General features: G+C 40.1%; 1 protein-coding gene across 2 annotated transcripts; it reads right to left on the reverse strand.

The window, feature by feature from the left end:
• Positions 1 to 5,217: 5,217 nt before the first annotated feature.
• On the reverse strand, positions 5,218 to 19,046 carry SPO11 (SPO11 initiator of meiotic double strand breaks). Of its 2 annotated transcripts, XM_058562097.1 has the most exons (13): positions 18,916 to 19,046; positions 16,770 to 16,883; positions 15,370 to 15,458; positions 14,882 to 14,948; positions 14,291 to 14,399; positions 13,854 to 13,937; positions 13,053 to 13,089; positions 12,606 to 12,715; positions 9,446 to 9,545; positions 9,105 to 9,142; positions 8,107 to 8,183; positions 5,829 to 5,940; positions 5,218 to 5,337 (listed from the first exon to the last, which is right to left on the reverse strand). In XM_058562097.1, exons 1-13 carry the CDS (start codon positions 19,044 to 19,046, stop codon positions 5,218 to 5,220), a joined length of 1,188 nt encoding a protein of 395 aa, XP_058418080.1. The 2 variants fall into 2 exon arrangements, with proteins under 2 accessions (XP_058418080.1, XP_058418081.1); XM_058562098.1 differs by lacking the exon at positions 16,770 to 16,883.
• Positions 19,047 to 20,417: the final 1,371 nt, after the last annotated feature.

A 20,417-nucleotide genomic window follows, 5' to 3' on the forward strand; every position in this document is an offset into this window, starting at 1 on the left:
TCTCAGTGTGGTCTGCATAGCAAGAGCCTTGACATCTGCAGGGGCCTTGAGGATCCGCGGGATCTTGTTATAAAATGCAAATTCAGGAGGTCCAGGGTGGGCCTGGGAACCCACATTTCTAGCAAGCTCCCAGTGGGAGTTGTCGGTGTCATGCACCGCAGTTGAGCACCAAGAATCTAGATCTTGGTGTTTGGAATTTGGAATTACTTGGGTGAACTTCTAAAAGCTCTGATGCCTGGGCGTCACCCTAGGGTTTTGATTAGTTGATCTCGGGTGGAACAGAGAGGGAATGTTTTTACAAAGCTCCCCAAGTCTACCATGCAGTCAAGATTGAGAACCTCTACTCTAGATAATTATAATAATAATAGCTCTTTTGAGCACTAGATGATCCATGTCCTGTGATTTCCAGAGCGGCCCTCTAAGGTAGGTATTGTAATAATCAACATTTTATAGAAAAGGAAGATGAGGCTGAGAGAGGTAACATGAGCGTCAGACGCACACAGCTGTTAAGCGGTAGAGCAGCGAAGCCTGTCCTGTGCCTCCCTCTCCTATCACTAAACCTTGGAATCATCTCTGACAAGTGCTGCCTCCTCAGCGACAGCTTTCCTCATTCTTTCCCAAATGGATCATCTCATACCATCTCTCTTTAAACTCTCAAAGCTCTCTCAGTGCTTATCATGTTCTGTCTCATAAAATAGTGCCCGTATGGGGCCAGCCTGGTGGCATAGTGGTTAAGTTCACGCTGCTCCCCTTCTGCTGCCTGGGGTTCGGTGGTTCGGATCCTGGGCATGGACCTACTCACCACTCATCCAGCCCTGCTGAGGCAGGATCCCACATAGATGAACTAGAAGGACATACAACTAGGATATACAACTACATACTGGGGCTTTGGGGAGAAAAAAGAAAAAGAGGAAGATTGGCAACAGATGTTAGCTCAGGGCCACTCTTCCTCCAAAAAAAGTAGTGCCTGTATTTGCCTTGTCTATCGTCCCAGATTTTAAACTTTCTGTCTTACTCCCAGGTATGTCCTTTGCCACAGCAAGCACAGTGTCTTACATATATTCCTTGTGAAATTAATATTTGTTGAATTATATTGTCCCATGCCCAAGGAATCGTCTGGAAGCCTCTATTATGACACAGATTCTTGTAAATGCTGGTTATTCAACATACTTTTAAAAATCTTTCTGCTGTATAGGGATATATAATTTACAGGCTGCTTTTGCATATACCATCCGTGGAACAATAGCAGCATCACGCACACCCCAATATAACAACTAACGTTCCTTGACTCTTTCTAAGGGGTGTTATTCAAACACACATTTCACGTGAATGATCTCATCTTATCCTCACAGTGACACTATAGGGTAGCTATTATTATTGCTGTTATCTCTATTTTACAGTGTGAGGAAACCAAAGCCAGGTTGTAACTCGTCCCAGCCCCAGAGGCAGTGAGTAAAAGTGGAATTGGGGTGCAAGTAGCTCGCCCCCGAAATCTGACCCTCCACCCCCCGACAGATGGCAGATTGTGGCAAGTCACCTGATTCTTCCCTTCTAGAAACAAGAGGGGTGATCAATACAATCTGTAGCCATGGGTATAATTATTAAACCATAGAGTACAGGTGAAAAATTATTAAAAATAAAAAACAATTAAAATTAAGTTTGGGTCATCGCTGTCATTCACACCAGTAAACTCGTCTGCAATTTTTCCATAAGGAGATATTTCTAAATGACTACACAGTTTATATTTCCTTTCTGGGTGAATAGAAACTGAATATGCTTGTAATTTTAGCATCAATTTCCATTCATTTGAAGTGATCTTTAATTTTGAAATTTTAATTAAAAAATTCTAGGGCCGGCCCCGTGGCTTAGCGGTTAAGTGCGCGCGCTCTGCTGCTGGCGGCTCGGGTTGGGATCCCGGGCGCGCACCGACGCACCGCTTCTCCAGCCATGCTGAGGCCGCGTCCCACATACATCAACTAGAAGGTTGTGCAGCTATGACATACAACTACCTACTGGGGCTTTGGGGGGAAAATAAATAAATAAATAAAATCTTTAAAAAAAAAATTCTAATATGTTGTTGAAGGTTTTGTAAAGAGCTTAGTTGCAAAGCAGCACACATTAAGTGTAGCTTTACAAGGAATTGGGGCATCCAGAGCTGATCATGCAAGATGGATTTCTGCCAAGAAGTAGTCAGTCTCACGCAGAAACCCTCCTTGTTTCCCCCACCCCTTCTGTCGTGTCTCAGACTCTGCCACCCCATTCCTGAAAACAATGACGTGCCGATGTTTTAAAGACACGTCCAGCCAAACTAGTGGAGGGATTTGAGAGAACAGAGCTTCTGCCAGCAGAGGGCGACCTTGGCTTGTCTTTACAGGATTGCTTTCTTGGGCTACATACCTTATACGTAAACAGAAGTCCAAACAGAAGTCAAGCTTACCCACACTTCACTACAAAGACATTCTGATGAAAATAAGTTTTTAGTGTACAAGCACATGCGGCTTTGCCTTGAAAGCATCTGTTCTTTTCAGCACCACTGAACAGGTATCTGCATCAAACAGTTCAACTGAGACTCTCGTTAAAGGAAGTCATAGATGAAATCCTGGAGTGGTTTTCTTGCCTATTTCATAGAAAGTACAATATGTTTTTTTTTTTTCCCCACGAAATCATGACTTCTGAAACCACTTAGCATCATCAGTGATGACAGTTAAATTTCCCAGAAATGGAGATATTATAAGAGCTTTTATTTTACAAGGGTGATTATGTGCCTTTAAGGAAAAAACAAGATTCTCTGAATATCTTTCTGTTGCACCAGTTTTTAGTCACTTTAATTATAAACAGATTCCAATCCAAATGTTCTTTCTTGATTAAAATTATGGAAATATTCAAAATAAATAAGTTAGATGATGTGTAGAGGGGATATCAGTTGTCAGTTGCCATTTTAAATAGCTGCTTACTTTGCGGTAATCCTTTTTAGAAACAAATCTTAAGAATTAGAATTCTAGTTGATTCCCAAATAGCTACTAACATTAACTTTTCATCTGTATCCAATAAAAATAGGCAGTAAAGCCAAACTACAGTGTATTTTGCTCTCCTCTCAATTTCATTTCCTAAATTACTGAAAATTATTTTAAGTAAATTTCCGATCGTAAACTTGAAATCAATTTAATTATCCAAACTGAATGTATCTATAAGCCTTTTTCAAGTTTTTTTTCAAATTTGTATGACTATTGTAGATTCTTCATCCCTTCCCATTTTGACAGTATATCCTAATCTAGACATTTTGTGGCTTCACCATCTATTTCTAAGCAATTTTCTCCCTCACAAAACTTGTCAAAGTTCAGTGATATAATTAGATGGTAATGGAGGAAGTATGGTATAAATTCAAAGAAAAACTTGATTTATAAAAATCTTTTTAGAATTATTGATAATCTCACAAGTAAGTCCAATTAACAGTGTACCAGAATGGTCTCAAAATGAAATGTTTGGTTCTGACGTGACCAGGGAATACAACATAATTGTCAACATCACAGTCTTGGCATCAGAGGGCCTTGATCTGACACCTAGCCAACAATAAGGATTGTAGACCTCTCCCGACCTGTGTGCAAGCCCGGCTGCATAGGAAACATTTTACATGTACCAGTGCTGTGGTTAAAGCATGAGCTTTAGGGCCAGACTCTCTGGGTTTCAGTCCCAGCTCCACTGCTTAGTAGTTATGTGACCTCGGGAAAGCTGCTTAACCCCTCTGTTCCTTTGTTGTCTCACCTGTAAAATGGGGATAAGAAAAGTACCTAGTTCACAGGGTTTCTGTGAAGATGAAATTAATGTTCGTACAGCACCTAGGAAAATACCTGCACATAATAAGTGCTACATGTGTTTTCTTTCTTTTTTATATTACTTTATTTAATACCTACTAGAACCTCCCCTGTAAGGCTAGCTTCATGAGTGCGCAACCTATGGGGCACACAGGGCCCCGTGCTAAGAAGGGTCCTGTGCTTGGTTTAATTCTCTGCTGCTGTCATCTTGAAACTCTTAATAACTTTTGAACAAGGGCCCCTACACCTACATTTTGCACTGGGCCCCGCATCTTCGGTAGCTGGTCTTGAGGTAGACAGTACTATTGTCCCCATTCTGCCACGTTCTGTATATCTGGCTTTGGACAAGCAACATCCTCAGCATTCTCACCTGTAAACTGTAGGTGTAATTACTGATCTGCAAGGTTCTTGGGAGGGTTAATAAGATAATGTGTAAGGAGTGATTGGCACATGTAAGTTCTCAGAAATGGTTATCTATTATTATTAACATTTATCTTGATAAAATAACTAACCCAACATTTCCGTACTTCTATAAATACATATTCTTGCTTACAATTACAAGAAACTTTTCAGTGCAGTCAAGTTTACTGAAAGTACAGAAAAAAATCATAAAACTCATCCCTGAAAAAATTAAGATAGGTTTATGAGGGAAAAGATTGTATCTCTAGTGTTACAGAAGGGCCTTATTAAAATTTGAGGCTTCTGTAAACCTTAAAGCTGAAGAAATTCTTTGTTCTATAAACCTAGACTTGAGAAGTAGTCCGGTGACTTGAACTTGGGTGAGAACTGATGGAACCCTGGAGAAAATTTTCAAATATATTATTAATAAAAAGTAGGCTCAAAAACAAATAAAGTGCTGAAGACTGCATCAACCCAAATATTTATTCATAATAAACTTCAGTAATTTCACAAGTGAATGAACGGAGTCTGACCCCAACACTATGAAGGGAAAGGAAAATGTAACTAAGATGAAACCGCTGAGCACTATAATTCATTTGCAACCTCTCACATTTAGGTTATCATTATTTTTGTTCCTAATACGATACTTCATGCTTTATCATTAGTTGTATTATAGAAAGTAAATAAAAATTTTCTGTAGACTTTGATGACATGTATAAAATATGTTTTCAAATAAAATTTAAAAATCAAAATAACATATATTCCTCTATAATTTACTTTAGAACACAGGACAGAAATCAGCCTCTACAGAGAAGGATAAAATAAAGCCTTCTCAAGACAATCAGAGTACAGCATTTGTTTTGACAGAGAACATAAGTCATGGATAATTATTTTACTTTATCTCTACAGAATTAAGAATATATGTTCTTTCCAACACAGCATGTACCTCTGTAAACAAAACCAATGGAAAACCCTTCGCAACCACAAGATATGGTCTGATAAAGTTTTATATCCATCCTCCAAATTTTAATTTGTTAGGTAAGTACACTCTGGAAAGATAATCTGATGATAGGAAGGTCAAAGCTTGAATTTCTGCCTTCATTTTAGAGTCTGCCATTATTTCCATCTGTCAATAAAAGCAAAATATAGTCATACCAGAGTCTTTTGCTACAGTTCTGTCAAATCAAACTAGTAAATATAGACTTGTCTTATTCTCCAAAGCCATGGGCAATAGCCATTAAGTCAGCCAGAATATTCTAGAACTGCTACAGCTAAAAATATCAGAACACTAAGTATGGATGCCTTTGATAACTAGGAATGGTCTGGGGTCTTTCTAATTTCTTTCTCTTCTTTGTCCCCCCATAAACTATGATACAGCCATAGACAATGGGTATATAATGAGGAGGATACAAACAGATGAGCTCCCTCCAGCTGATCTTATCTACTAGCATTCGTAATTCAGTGTTTCAGCAACCATTTACTGCCAAACAACACCCACTCTAGTTGTTAGTGATACAAAATTTCAAGGAGGATATTTTCAAAATATCATGTGAATAGCCACTACTAAAGTAAAATGCAACAAAACATACAACACTTGAATCGTAAAAATAAATATACTTCTTTTCTCCAAAATGGTTGGCAAGTAACATAAGGTCTTTTCAGGATACTGTCAAGTTTCATTTGGTCCCGTTTTGTCAGTGGAATTAAAGTATCTTTAGGTATATTTAATCTGGAAAAAAAAAGATGAAAAAAATCAGTAAAAACAAAGTGCTGCTATACCTTGAAGGTCACATATATGTCATTTGTATTAGCACACAATTTCAAGAAACTCAGAAATAACAGATAAGAACATTAGTACAAATCCACCTTTTTAATCCAGAATTTGGGGACTCTGTCCTAGACCAGCAAGTGTTCAAGTTCACAGTGGAAGTCTGTTCTAAGGTGTTGTTTTCCTTCATGTCACACTCATGATGATGAGAGAAAGACAGACACTGGTTATAAAACAAATGCCAGTAGCACTAGCATCATGTGTGTCAACACTGAAGCAGCTCTCTGAGCTCCAGTCCTGAAGCCGTGAGCTCCAATATGTGTGGCCAGCAGCAGGATTCACTGTGGGATTTTAGGTTCCACTGAGGACTTAATTCTCTATAATTCAAGTTAACCTATCACTTTCATTTATTCATACACGCATGCACACACACACACAAACACAACTACTAGTTTTAAATTTTAAAAAAGTAGATTGTAATTTTATCTTGGTATGCGTTTTAAAAATAGAACATGAGAGGTCCAGGATTTATGGTGTGGACCACTTTTTGAAGTCACAAATCCTGGATTTCCCAGGAGAGCTCGTTTCAAATAGTCTTTTTCAACGTCTCCATAATTATGACCATTTGCTGGTGGCAGCTCCTGGACAGGGTGACAATTTGATTGAAAGGGAGGCCTAGAGGATTTCCCTTGAGGCCATATTTGTGTAGCTACTACACTGTTTTTTCTTTGATTGTACAATTTATTTGGAGTGGCTTTTGAGAGCACTGATGTAATTTATGAGATGCAGCTAGAGTCTCTCCAAGCCCTCCACCTTAATAATTATTAGATCATCTGTTCTGAATTTGTGTTAGAAATGATCTTCATACAAACAGATCACCCCCAACGGATTTTGACCACGACACATACAGTGAAATGAGCAAAACTCTGATTCACTAGAGTGTAAATATCCAAAAATCAGAAATTGAATGTTTTCTCTTGTGCCCTCTTTTTGAAAGATGTGGCAGTCACCCAAAACTCGTTCTTATTCCCTACACAGGAAACAAGCACCTGTTAGCAAAGTTTGCTCACTGCTTCAAGAAATCCAGTAAACGTGTTTAAGCTCATTCTCACTGATCAATTAAAACAATAATAAAACATTTTTTAATATCACATTAGCAGAGATGAATAAAAGTGATAATGTCCTGTTCTGAGGGACAGATGGGCTCTTACTCTCCAGGGAAAGCAAAATAATTAACCTATCCGGAGGGCAGTAGAAGCCTTAAAAATGTGCCTACCCTTTGACCCAGAAACTCTGGGAATTCAGCCTACAGGCCTAATTAAAGGCAAAGATTTAGTTACAAGAGGGTCCATCACAGCACTGTCTATCAGAAGAGATTTGGAAACCACCCAACGTCCGACTTCGAGGGATTGGCTGAATAAACACTGGTACATCCAGAATTCCAGCTCAGTAATAAAGACATCAAAATGAGACTGTAGAAGCGAAACGTATTTATTGATATGGAAAAGCGATCGCATTGTGCTGTGTGAGAAAATGAGATTACAAAATAACATTAGAACATGATCTCATTTTTGTGAAAAAGTTATGGTGATGCACAGAAAATAATCTACAAGGGTCAAGTGGTTCACCTGTAGGCGCTTTTTATCTTATTACTTAATATTTTTTTCTATAATGAACATGTATAGTAAACTTGCCAACATTTAGGTTCCCAAACTTTAAGTAATCTTAAACTGAGATGTTTTTTATGAAATTAAAATTTTAAATCTATAATAAAATTGATTCATATGGCAAATGCTATTGTCAATGATTATCATTTAATCAGATTCAATGTCTTATACTTTCCAAGTAAAAAAAAAATTTACAAAATATTTTAACCATAAAAGTAAAATAAAAAACATTTTCTAGCTAGCTAGAAGTTCAATTAACCAAATTCATTTGTTCAGTGTTTTAGTAGCTGAAACAGAAACACTGATGAATTTAATTCATAATTATGTAATCTTGAGTCATAGTGAAAAATATAAATAAGAAACCTTAAGAGCTTAACCTTGTAATGACTTTTTAGTCTTACTGTTACATATTTCAGTGAGTCGTCATTTTATGTATCCTAGTTCTACTAAACCATCTAACCTTTTAATGTCAGAAGGGAGGAGACCAAGCCATCTGATAGCTGGAACTGTGAGATTATGGGCTTCAAAAGACATCGACTAAAACAAAGAGCAAAAGTATACAGGTGAAGCTAAACTGCACAGAACTAGCACACTTGATTTTGCAGCCAAATTTTTTACTTATTAAGAAGGACAAGTACTAAAGACCTCACACCCCCAGAACCCACAGAAGTAAGAAAATCATTCAGAGCTTCGCTAAGCTGGACTTTCAGTGAAGGTTTTAAAACTGCTCTGTATTTCTATACTGATTTTCTATAAAGTAAAACTACAGATGAACCTGTCTGAGCTGCACTTATTATTGTTTGTGATTCCACATCCTAACCCCATCCCTTCCACCTGCTATAAACACGTACGGCAGGGACACTCAAGGCGAGCACCAGTGGTTCCCAAACCTGACCATGCATCAGAGTCACCTGGGGCCACCCTTAGGGATTCGGATTCAGGGGGTCTGGATGGGGACTGAGACTTGCATTTCTAACAAGTTCCCAGGTGACGCTGACGCCGATGGTCCGGAACCACACTCTGAGAACTACTCATGTACGGTAGTTGCAGACCCTTGTGGGGAAATTTGGTGGTCTTTTCATTTCTCCTTATGGTGGGAGAAAAGGGAATTGGCAAAGTCAGAATTCAAGGCTATATATAATTTTCAGAGTATATTTGGTGATCATACAATGTTGTTGCCCTGAGGCCCCACAGTTACGTCAGCAGGCCAGGAGAGTGGAGATAATAATGCCTCTGGCCCACAGCTAATCCCACTCTGTCCCCTTCAGTTCACTGTTCATACTGGAAGCTGGAATTACAGCTACTGAAACAGGCTGGCCCTCAACTAGGGCTGTAGCTCCCCTGGTACGTTTGGGGGCCCTCAGCTTACTAGAGGCTCATAAGTAAATGCAGAAATATCCCCAATGAATATAAAATATCGCAATAGTGGGAAAAAGAAAAGTACTTTTCTCTACTTACCATAGATCCATACTTATAGATGCACATTATTTCTATGCCTGTCAAAAGAAAGTTACCTCTAAAATTAGTCTTCTTGTATATTACAGGTTAGATAAATTGCATTCTCAAATTATATCTAACATATGCAATTTTAATTTTCATGGACATTACCAATGAAAAACTATGGTTCAGTTTAATATGGAAAAAATAATAAATTGCCTCAAATGATTATAGTCATTAATTTTAATCTAAAATCATACTCTTTAAAAATATTTTATGAAAGTGTTGTAAGAGCAGAAAAACACAACTACAAATATGATTTAATTATGACTATTGTGTCAAATAGTCCACTGATAAATTACCATGTGGATCAGCATCTACAAGAGTGAAAATAGGAATGTGAAACGCATCCCACAGCTTCTTGACTAAAAGTCTTGTGTTCAGATCAGGTACTCCCTTTCCCTGAAAGCAAGATTGAAATTATGTATTTTAATCCCAGTAGAATGAAACTGATAAAACTATATCCTTATTTTATTAATAATTTAAAAGATAGATTCCCTTACCTTAAATTTCAGGTGGTGGAAGACTGGTGTTGACTGTGAAAAAAGTGTACAATATACATACAACAGGGCGAAAAAGCCCACATACATTCATAAATTTGATTCAGTTATCCCAGTCCTGGGAAATATTTCAGCAGAAATCGAAATAATAAAATTCCTACCTACGTAAAGATGTTCACTGCAGTGTTATTTAAAAATGACAAAAACTACTGTAAATAGCCAAACTATCTAACAACAGTGACGTGGCGCGGCAGCGTGGCGCGGGGTGGGGTGTGCCAGCTGCAGGGCAGACAGCCTGGGCGGGTGTCTCAGCTTGGCCACTTGTTGGCCGCATGAACCTGAACGAGTCACAAAACCTCTCTGTGGTATAGGGCCCATGTAACACCTTATAAGGCTACTACAGAAACTAAATTATTTAATAATCATAAAGCACTTAGAAGAGTACCTGTGTAAATTTAGGATTCTATAAACATAAGTGGCAGGACAATATTATGAAGTCATTAAAATAATAATTATGTAAAAAGTAATGTGAAGAGCAGTTAAAGAGCATTAAAATAGTGTTAAGAGAGAAGAGCGGAAAATCAAACGTAACATGGAGCAGAGGAGAAAGCAGGCAGGGGTCAGAATGGGCGTTTGGTGGCACAGCTCTGAGTCTGAATTCCCTCTCTGCCTATCAGTAGTGGGTGACACTGGGCCGGTTTCTTAGTCTCGTTAGGCTGTGGCTTTATTTATAAAATCGGGATACATGTGCCTGCCACACAGTTACGGCACTATAGCAACAAGGAGCTGAACTATCTGAACCCGAGTCCTGGTTTTGACCAGCCATAGGATTGTGGTAAAACGCCTTCCTGCATCCCAGTACCCGACTGTTAAAATGTGGATGATGTTAGCACCTACCCCAAACGGTTGTTGAGAGACTTTACAAGTTGATATGTGACAAACAGCAATAAACGTGAACTCTAATCACGCAGAGTACCAAGGAGAGCTCCTGGAACATCGGGATCACCTAGTGAATGGTAGTGTGTTCTTATTTTTTCCTTTGGGAAGCAATGACACGTGTACGTGGTAGAGGAGTCAGACAGTACCAGGAGACATCCACTGAGAAATGCCCCTTCCTGCCTGACCCTCCATTCCCAGCTGCCCCCTTCAGACACAACCGCTAGGGGTCAGCTTCCTGTGGGTGTTTCACGGTAGTAATAACAGCAGTTTTCAACGGACACCGCGACAGCTCCAATGTGTGGACAGGCAAGGACCAGAAGGCAGCACACAAGAAGAGACAAGGTAGAAAAAGAGAACTATGCGTGATCTTTCCCTCTGTAACTACCGTTGTATCATCTCTGCAACTCAGATGTGACAGAGAGCCCCGCTTTACGAGCGTCCCCAAAGCAGTGGTACCAGACATGACTCAAACACCAAGGGCTGAACAGAGGCCCAGCCCACTGCAGCTTCCTGGTCTGTGATGGCTTGGCTTCTGGGCAGCCCGGCAAGTATGTGCTCTCACCAGAGGTGTGAAGGGGGAAGAGGACGGGGCCAAAGTCTGAGCCACAGGACACCCCCACAGAGAGGTCATTTCAGGGGTTCAAATGGGACCTCTACTCTTTACGAGGTCTCAGTCTGCATTTTCCATCTCAACTGTTGCCCCTTCACTTCAAACTAGGCAGATGCCACTAGGATTTCCTGCTATCATCTCAAATTCATATTTCTTAAACTACGCTCAAAATCTTTCTTCCATGAAGAACTGGGCCTTCCTGCCACTTGTCCTCTAGCTACCAATGGTGACACTGTGGTAGGGTTCACACATCACTCACTGTGACTCATTCCTCATACCCCATGGTCACCAAGTCCTTTTGACTTGACCTTGGAAACGTCCTTTGTTTCAGCTCTTTCTCCTTAGTCACCCCTCCTCCATCCTTACCCCAAGACGACCACCTGATAGCCTCCTGCCCGGCTCCCCGACTCCAGCGATCTCCCCTCCGTCTACCTGTTGACGCTGCCACACTAATCCTTGTCAATTCCTTTGTCAGCAATCCAAACACTCTGTTAGCCTTGATACTTCTGCACAAATCAGGATGCCTCCTCGGGAGTGGGCAGACCTTCCGAGGCTCCTGACTGCCGCCCCACATCCTGCTCCCTCTCCAGGGCTGCTCTCCTCACTGCTTCCACAAACGTCACACTCACCGTTAACCTAGCAAGCCCGAAGAATTTTAAGTAGATGAGCTTTTGTTTCCCTTCAAAGAACTAGGTTTTTATACAGATCTACAAAATTAGAAGGCCGGGACGGGGGAGCGGAACCTGATGCCTCTGTTACTCTGTCAGCATCCCACCCACCCACACCCCAGCTTTCTCTAGTCCCCCCTCTTTCTTTCCTGCTCCAGCCAATGTCACGGTCACCCCAGTTTTAGGGACTCCTCCCGCATCACCCTGTAGCAGGAAGCTTACCGCCCTTTGCTAACTGACGCCTGTATTTCCCCATGTGTTATCTCAACGTATGCTTCTGCATTCTTTGCTATTCTTTGCACATTCGTGTCAAAAAAAAAAAAAAAAACCAGGCTCCTTTTGAGTGAATTAATGATATCACCTGGCACACAAACCCGTGTGAGGAAGAATAAGGAGCAGCTCTTGTTCATTCAACCCTTCCCAAAGCCCCAGCGTTACCATATTATAGTTGGGACAAGCAGCCCCTGTGGGAATGGGGTGAGGGTGACACCGAGGGGCCCTGTAAACTCACTGTGGTATTAGAAAGTCACTGGTATTTAAAAATCAAGACCGTCACCTTGATTTTAGTCAGATTTGAGGATGTTTAAATAAACACCTTGGAAATTCTTGCTCTGTAACCCCAAAGGATGCAGCATATTGATAACAGAATGCTGGGCAAGCTGTATAGATGGTGTTATAAACCCCTCTTACCAAACACCAAAGAAATGTGTTAGTCTTGGAATTGTAGTAAAGGTAGATAATATACCGTAACCATGATGCATGGAGACATTTTGCTGCAAAAGTTGTCATCTAGGAGTCGCTGAAATGTCGCATCTTTTTCTACAATTAATAGAAATTTCGCATCTGTAATTAAATCTGTGAAGTTAAGGCTGATAAGTTGAAGGCAAGAGTATTTCAGTTTAACCACCAACTGAATAATGGTTCCATACAGATCAATTCAAAAGCAGCTACAGATATAGTATTTTCATTTTTACCTTCAAATATATAAACAGATACCTATTCATATATTTAGATATTTGTCTCTCCTACTAGATAGTAAGCTCCTAAAAGAAGTCTAAAGAAGGAACTCTGATGTGTTCATTTTGACCAGTATAAGGTCTAACTTGCTTATTACACATTATGAAATTTTGGTTTACCAAAATAATGAATGAATGAGCATTCTAGAAGTTTAGTTTCCCCACTCAAAGGATACTCCAAATTCCTTGGATATTAGATGGTACAGCAACAGCCTAAGATAACAAAACCATACATTTTTTATGTTAAATAAAAAGCAAGTATAACCACATTTTAAAATTTATCACAAAAATTCTATATTTTCATTTTTCTTTGAAGATACCAGTCATCAGAGGTTTATTCCCCAATAAGAAAACAGTAGGAAACAGGTTTACTCCTCAGTAGGAAAACAGACACATAACCCAAACTATTTCCCAGCAGGCGAGAATTTCTCGGAAACTCTGTAGATATGTGTCTTAAAAAGCAGAAACTGATGAAGGAAAGACTTCCTATTGAAGGAGCTCACAGGTATCCCCTTCCTCCTTTCCAAACTGCTGTGCTAGTTACCGTGGGCTTTCTATGTACTAAAGACTAGCAAATAGTTTGATATTAAACATATTAATTTCAGGGCCAGGAAATTTTATGAAGATTATACAAATCTTCTATACATTACATATCTTCTATACCTTATATATAATATACATTATGTATCTTCTATACATTATATATAACTATGCTAAAATGGTCAAGCCACACTCTACCTGAAAACAATAGTATTTTAAAAAAGAATGTGTATGTTTATTTCAATATGCCATTTAACAATTGGCATATTTTGAAGTTATGTAACATACAACCCCACAGAGCATATACCTATTCATCCTTCAGTTTTATTTTAAAATCTTAAGTTCCAAACTACGTAACAAAGCAGGAAATAAATACACTTCAAAAACAAAGGATCTGAAAGAGAGTTAAAGCATGTGAACACATCAATAACGCTTACTGTTGCACAGGTACAATGCACTTTGGTGCCATCTTCCTCGATATACCTTAAATTGCCAGCAATTAAACCTTTTGATGTAGATAACTGAAAAAATAATAGACATATATGAAACCTTTTTCACTAATGTATTTTCTGTTGCTAAGTCACTCCTTATGTCACCTGCTAAATTATATGTATTTTAGCCCAGATTGGAATTTAAGAAATGAAGGAGAAAATAGGTAAGAGTATTTAGGAATAAAAAACATTTGGTCATTCATCTATTTTGGTCCATTCATCCAAGGTAATATGTTGAGACTAGATTATTTAAATTCATAGTGAGAAAAATATAATATCAAATAATATTAAAAGAAGGCACAGATTACATTTATTCCTCTATTATAATTTTTATACAAACATTTTGTCTTAAAATAAAATATTTTGCATTAAATGCTACTTACTATATGTAGACTCCTCCTCGGCACTTTTAACATACAAGAAACGTCGTTGATAATATTGTCCACAACAGTCTGGTTACCAAAGAGTTGGCTGTCAGTGTAATATATGTCTCTATGAAAATTTAACATATATATTTTTAATTAACAATATTCTCTTTGAATACAAGTACTGGAGCATTATTTGAAGAAAGATTTAACTGGATGAAACACAACATACAGGCAGGGTATTTATTTATTTAGTGAGGAGATCAGCCCTGAGCTAACATCTGCCAATCCTCCTCTTTTTTTTGCAGAGGAAGACTGGCCCTGGGCTAACATCTGTGCCCATCTTCCTCCACTTTATATGGGACACCGCCACAGCATGGCTTTCCAAGTGGTGCGTCGGTGCGAGCCCGGGATCCGAACCCTCGAACCCCGGGCCACCACAGCGGAGTGTGCGCACTTAACCGCTTGCGCCACCGGGCCAGCCCCTAGACAGAGTATTTATTACCCATAGTCTAGTCTTACGTAACTTTCAAAACATATAATGAAAGTTAATCCAACTAAATCTCACATTGCATTTTAAAGAGTAATTTACCAGAACAATGTATTTACCTCTTGGTTGCATAAGTGTTGCTCTGTACTAATTTGTAAATCATGGACAATATTTTAAGAATTAGTGCTGGAAAATAAGATACAAAAAACAAGTTACTCATCATTTCCCTCACTAATTCAAAACACACTGCTATCAAGGATTTTAACTCTCCCCAGTTACTTTCCATAACATTAAAAAAATTCTTTCCAAAGTAGAAGTGTTAAGTACAGAATAATAATTGCCTGAAGAATCAGATAAAATTAATTGCCTATGAACAGCAAAACTGACAATACTTTTCCATCGAATCACGTACTTTGCAAATTTATTTTGGAATTATAATTTACTTCCATGGTTATGGACAATGCAAAATTCTATAAATTTATTCCAAGTGCAAGGGTGGTCTATTAAAGAACAAGTAAAATTATTTAACTAGGAACAGCTAAAAGGTTACCAGAAGGCAACCAAATTTATTTATTTCATTACTAAAAGGGAAGAAAGATTAGTTTACCAAAATTTTTAACTGATTTTGGTGAATCACTTCTGATTTTTCTTGTGGTACAATGAGATACCATCTGAAGACCCACAGAATCTTCAAACCTGTCATTTTGTTTAAAGCAAGAGAATAAAATAAAGAAGAATTAACTTCTGAACACCACATAGTATACGCTTAATGTTCCCTCCTACACATCATTTAAATCCACATTTCTTCTCAATGTAAGCACTGAAGCTTTAAGACAACCTCGTTTATAAACTTAGATAATTCCAGGTGGTAATTACGTAATTACTTTGGGGACATACAGAGGCACTGAAAGAAAGCGTGTAAAATAAATGAATTAAATACCTTTGATTTAAATACCTTTGATTATGACATGTGTGTGTGTCTGTGTGTGTATGTATATTTTTTTCCCAGGAAGACATTTACGTGAACTATTTTCAAATATTTCACAGTTTTATTAGCACTTTGCTCATTTCAATAATTTACTCATTTAATAATTTTACTCAATTTAATAAGTTTTGAAATATTTTATTTGATTTACCTCCAAAGTTACATTAAACAAAATAATTTAAATTAGGTTGTTAAATTGAACTGCCAAGCCTGTCCTAAAGGTGGCAGAAGGCACTAGGCAAACAGCCAGATGTTAGCTGCTTCAAGGCTACATGAAACTCATCTTGCAAAATATGATTCAAAAGTTTATAGTTTCTATTAACCATATTGATCATAAAAGAATACTTAGTGACTAAAGAGCCTAAAAATTGCTTTTATTCTGTTTCTGTAACTCCTACTGAGAACTATTTTGTAGTGTTTTTCATTAGTTAGTGGAAAGATTCTACAGGCTGAGGATCTGTAAAAAAAGAACTATATAACTAAGTTCAAAGACTATGATAACGCTGTTTGCTGATTTTACCCTCTCGGGCACACGACTTAGCAGGCGGAGACCAACCCGGAGAAAGAGCCATTGAAATGTGCTTTACGATCAGGACACATTTATTTTGGTCCTGGTATCAGGATTGGTCATAGCTCCGCTGAGTAAGTGGATTGCTTCTGCAGTATAGATGAGAATTCCACTGGCCACATTTCCCCCTCTGAGTGCTAGAAAGCTTAGATCCGAGTGTGGAGCCTATTTTTAGCAAGACCGTAAGACTTTATCATCTGCGTTTTAAATTCTCACCTCTTTCCCTGCTCCATTTTTTGTTTCTAGCATTGTTTTTTCTTCGCCTTATCTTTCACACCTACTTCTAGTTTATAGAACTTGCCTGTATGGTATGTATTTTGTAAACTTCCTTAAATCCTTCTTGGCAGAGTAAAGACAATAAAAAGAACCATATCCAACTGGAACTGTAACTCGAATAAATTCAAATAACGACATAGATACTAGACTTAAAAATAAAAAAATGCAAAATGCCCACTTTATATTTTCCCAGCTTGATCTGTTGTCTATTGTGAAGGCAGGTGCTTCATTTCTCGCCAAGCTTGTGATTATGTCTTGGATAATATTTTCTATAGATGCAAGAACCTCAGAACTGAAACAATAAACACACTATGATTTGATCTTAATTCTAAATTAGGCCCTTATGTAACATTTCCCCAGATCAATACCAAAATAACTTTTTGTTTCACTGCTTGTTTTTTAAGACTAGGTAATCCACATCAATAATGATCTCCCACTACATTTCAACATCAGTACAGCATTAAAACAACTGTATTTATCCTGGTTACTTACAGAGAAATGTCATTTACCTGTAATTTTACTTCTCAAACAATTACCAACTTAAGTAATATCTCCCTTTTAGATTAAGAACTAGAGAATATAATTTATAAATATATTTTGATCTATTCTTCATATCAACCTTCTTAAATACAAACTCCTTGGCTTGAAATACTACTGATAAACGTTTTAATTAAAAATGATGTAATATTGGCTTTGAATTTAATTTCTTTCCCAAAATGCAATGCAAAAACGTTTCAAAAGGAACACTTGTTGTTGTAGCACATTACCCTAATTGATCTCATGCCTTAAATCAGCCCTTCTGAATTTTAGTGACACAAAAAGAAAAAAGTTTAATCACTACCATGAAAAGACTTGGCAACTATTACGCCACTTTACAGCAAAATATTAAGACTTAGCCCAGTTTTGTGTCAGCTGACTTTTAATTTCACAAGCCATCAGCTTCAAAAAATGCTGTCGGGTTATAAATACCATCAGCATATTGCCTAGCAAGGGAAATCAGATCAAATCTAGAAAATGGCCAAAGCGTTGAGTTTTTCTAATTTCCGGGGAAACTTCAGAGCTCTCAGTGCAAACGCAGGTCTCAGAACACAAGTTTTAAAACATCCACTATTTTCTAACATGGAGAGGTAAAAGCCGACTCAAATACTGTGACCAACTCGAGATACAATCGGATTAATTTCCATCTGAGACGCAAACAGGGACTGCCATGGCCTCCTTTCCCTCCCCCATAAATTCCCCCTCCCCCAAATCCTTCTGTGAAAACGTGTTTCCTTGTGGGTTTTTTGCCCTTTTTGTTCTGTTTTTTGGTAGTTAGCTTGGGCTTAAAGATTAAACACAGTAATTTGTTTAGACCGAAAATCTTTGCTGATAAACCAGAAAAGCAGAGCAAGGAAGCAAAACAACAGAGCATTTTGGGCAAAAGTGGTCAATCAGGTACAACGCTGCCCCTAGAGAATTCCCGATGGGGGCGCTGGATGGTCTCTGGGACCCACTCTATCAGCCCCACGCGCCACCGACTGAGCCACCGCCACCTGCTGTCGTCCGTCTTAAACAAATCATGTAAAGTATGGACGTTCTCAGGATGGCGTAGTGGCTAAGTTCACGCTCCACTTCCCTGGCCCTGGGTTCGCAGGTTCGAATCCCAGGCTCAGACCCACACACCGCTCATCAAGCCATGCTGTGGCAGCGTCCCATATAAAGTGGAGGAGGATGGGCACGGATGTTAGCCCAGGGCCAGTCTTCCTCAGCAAAAAAAAAAATTAAATTAAATTAAATATCTACATTCTCCCCACTTTCAAGTCAAGAAAACCGTGGTCTTATTATAAACCACTTAAAATGTGTTGACTTCCTTGTTCATAAATAAAATGCACTTACTGAGCGAGAACTCACAACATTCACTTTCCCTCCCTCTCTTCCAAAAAAAAAAAATCTTGAAAACCTAAGTTAAAATTTTGTCTCCCCCCCCCCCCCCCCGAATTGTTAACATCCCAAAGTCACACTGTGCCCTAAGGTCCCTGACCCACAGGGCTCTCAGGAAACCCTCAAGTCCAGCAGTTGGGATGCTCCTGTAACACTGCAGAAGGAACCTTCTAGAAGACAGGAAGACCGCAGGGGGGCTGTCCCCAGGCTTTTCGAGTTTAAACTAGGAGTTAAAGGCAGCAGAGGCAGGGCGTGCGAGGGAAGCACCCTCCTCGGTCCAGCGGCCGGCCAAGGGGGCCCCTCCCGCGGCCTCGACCCCTCGGCCCGCGATGGGAGGGGCGCCCCACACGGCCTGCAGAGCACCTCGGCCGCTGTCCAGCCCCGGGGCACGCCGCTCCCTGTACCTGGAGGCCGGGCGCACCCCCCCGCCCGCCGGCTCCCCGCCGCCGCTCCTCAGGGCGGCCAGCAGGGAAGCCCTGTGCTGGTCCACAACCGCGAAGAACGAGGCCTCCGGCCCCATGGGCGCAAAGGCCATGAGGACAGCTGGCGAGGAAGAGCTCCAAGGGCAGGACCCTAGCTCGGCCCGCGACCCGCTTCCCCGAGCGCGCAGCGGCGTGCTTCCAGGCAGGACAGCCCGCCTTTCCCGCGCTTTCTGGCTGAGGCCCGCGCATGCGCACACCTCACGCACCAGACAGGGCCTGTAAGACGCATGCGCATAGCACCTTCCACTGAGTAGGTTGCGCATGTGCAGGACTCCATCAGGTGCAGTCCCACCTGGGGAGCAAAATGTTGGGCTGCTCTTGGGGCGGGGTCTGGCCAGTATCCGGGACCAGCAGAGTATGGTTGGGATGTTTGACCTAGATTTCCTAGAAATGGTTTTATGTTATTTTTTTGGCTATTTAGGGAAAATAGTACCAGCGATTTTTCATTAAAACAAACAGAGAGAGCCAGCTGTGTGCCAGATACAATTCTAGGCACTGGGTTCAGCTGTGATCAAGGAAAACAAAATTCCTGCCCTTACTAACATAATTTATATAGTAGTTCAGGGCTTACCAAGCCCATTTCACTCAGCCTCTCTCTTTTACTTCTCTTAACAACCCCAGGAGGTTCCTAATGTGATCGTGGTGGTTTTGCAGGAGAGAAGTGAGGGCCACAGGCTCAGGCAGGCCTGAGTTAACATCCCAGCTCGATCTCTTTGTACAGCTGCCAGATTTAGTCAATTAAAATACAAGACAGTTTTGAATTTCAGATAAACAGCAAATACGTTTTTGTAGGATAAATAGATCCCATGCAGTCTTGGGGACACGCTTTTACTAAAAACTTATTTCACTGTTTGTCTGAAATTCAAATATAAGTGGATGTCCGGTATTTTATCCAGCAATCCTGCTGTTGGACCACATCCTCCCCTTGCAGATTTAGTGAGCTGCACCTTTCCCCTACTCTGCCAGCCTTCTGGAGCAAGAGACGGGAGTTCTGAAGCCCCAGGGAAGGAGTCCTGCCTCTGAGGGACAATGTCCTTGAGAGAGAGGACAGTGGGGAGAGAACCTGGAGCAAGGTGGCTCCACAGCCTGTGGGGACAGGTCCTGCATGGATGGGGTCCTGGGGCCTTTGGAAGGGCCATCTGACAGCAGACCCACTCCAGAGAACTATTTTGTTCCCTCCATTCCTGGTTGTTTGATAGTTTTGAGACGAAAACTGCTTTCCCATCATAAATAGTACTGGCCTCACTTTGTTCATAATGATGGCTGCTGGTGCCAAGCGCTGTGCTGAGGGCCTTCATTGTCATTATCACACACACTTCCTCTCGCCTGCCCTGCGCTCTGCAGTGTGAGTCACTGAGGACTCAGCTGTGAACAGGCAGCAGAATCCTTGCCCTCGGGGAGCCCACAGTCTGGGGGGTGGGGGC

The sequence above is a fragment of the Diceros bicornis genome, chromosome 19 (genome assembly GCF_020826845.1).
Source record: "Diceros bicornis minor isolate mBicDic1 chromosome 19, mDicBic1.mat.cur, whole genome shotgun sequence".
NCBI classification, from domain to species: domain Eukaryota; kingdom Metazoa; phylum Chordata; class Mammalia; order Perissodactyla; family Rhinocerotidae; genus Diceros; species Diceros bicornis.

What these genes read in the sequence shown, in the direction of transcription:
- SPO11 (XM_058562097.1), bottom strand. Translation starts at nt 19,046, where the DNA reads ATGGCCTTTGCGCCCATGGGGCCGGAGGCCTCGTTCTTCGCGGTTGTG. An exon ending in TCTATAAGTATGGATCTATG is followed by an intron (nt 8,184 to 9,104) that starts GTAAGTAGAGAA and finishes TCTTTGTTTTAG; the next exon opens with TCGATGTCTTTTGAAGCCCA. An exon ending in CTCCCTTCTGACATTAAAAG is followed by an intron (nt 5,941 to 8,106) that starts GTTAGATGGTTT and finishes TTTTTTTTCCAG; the next exon opens with ATTAAATATACCTAAAGATA.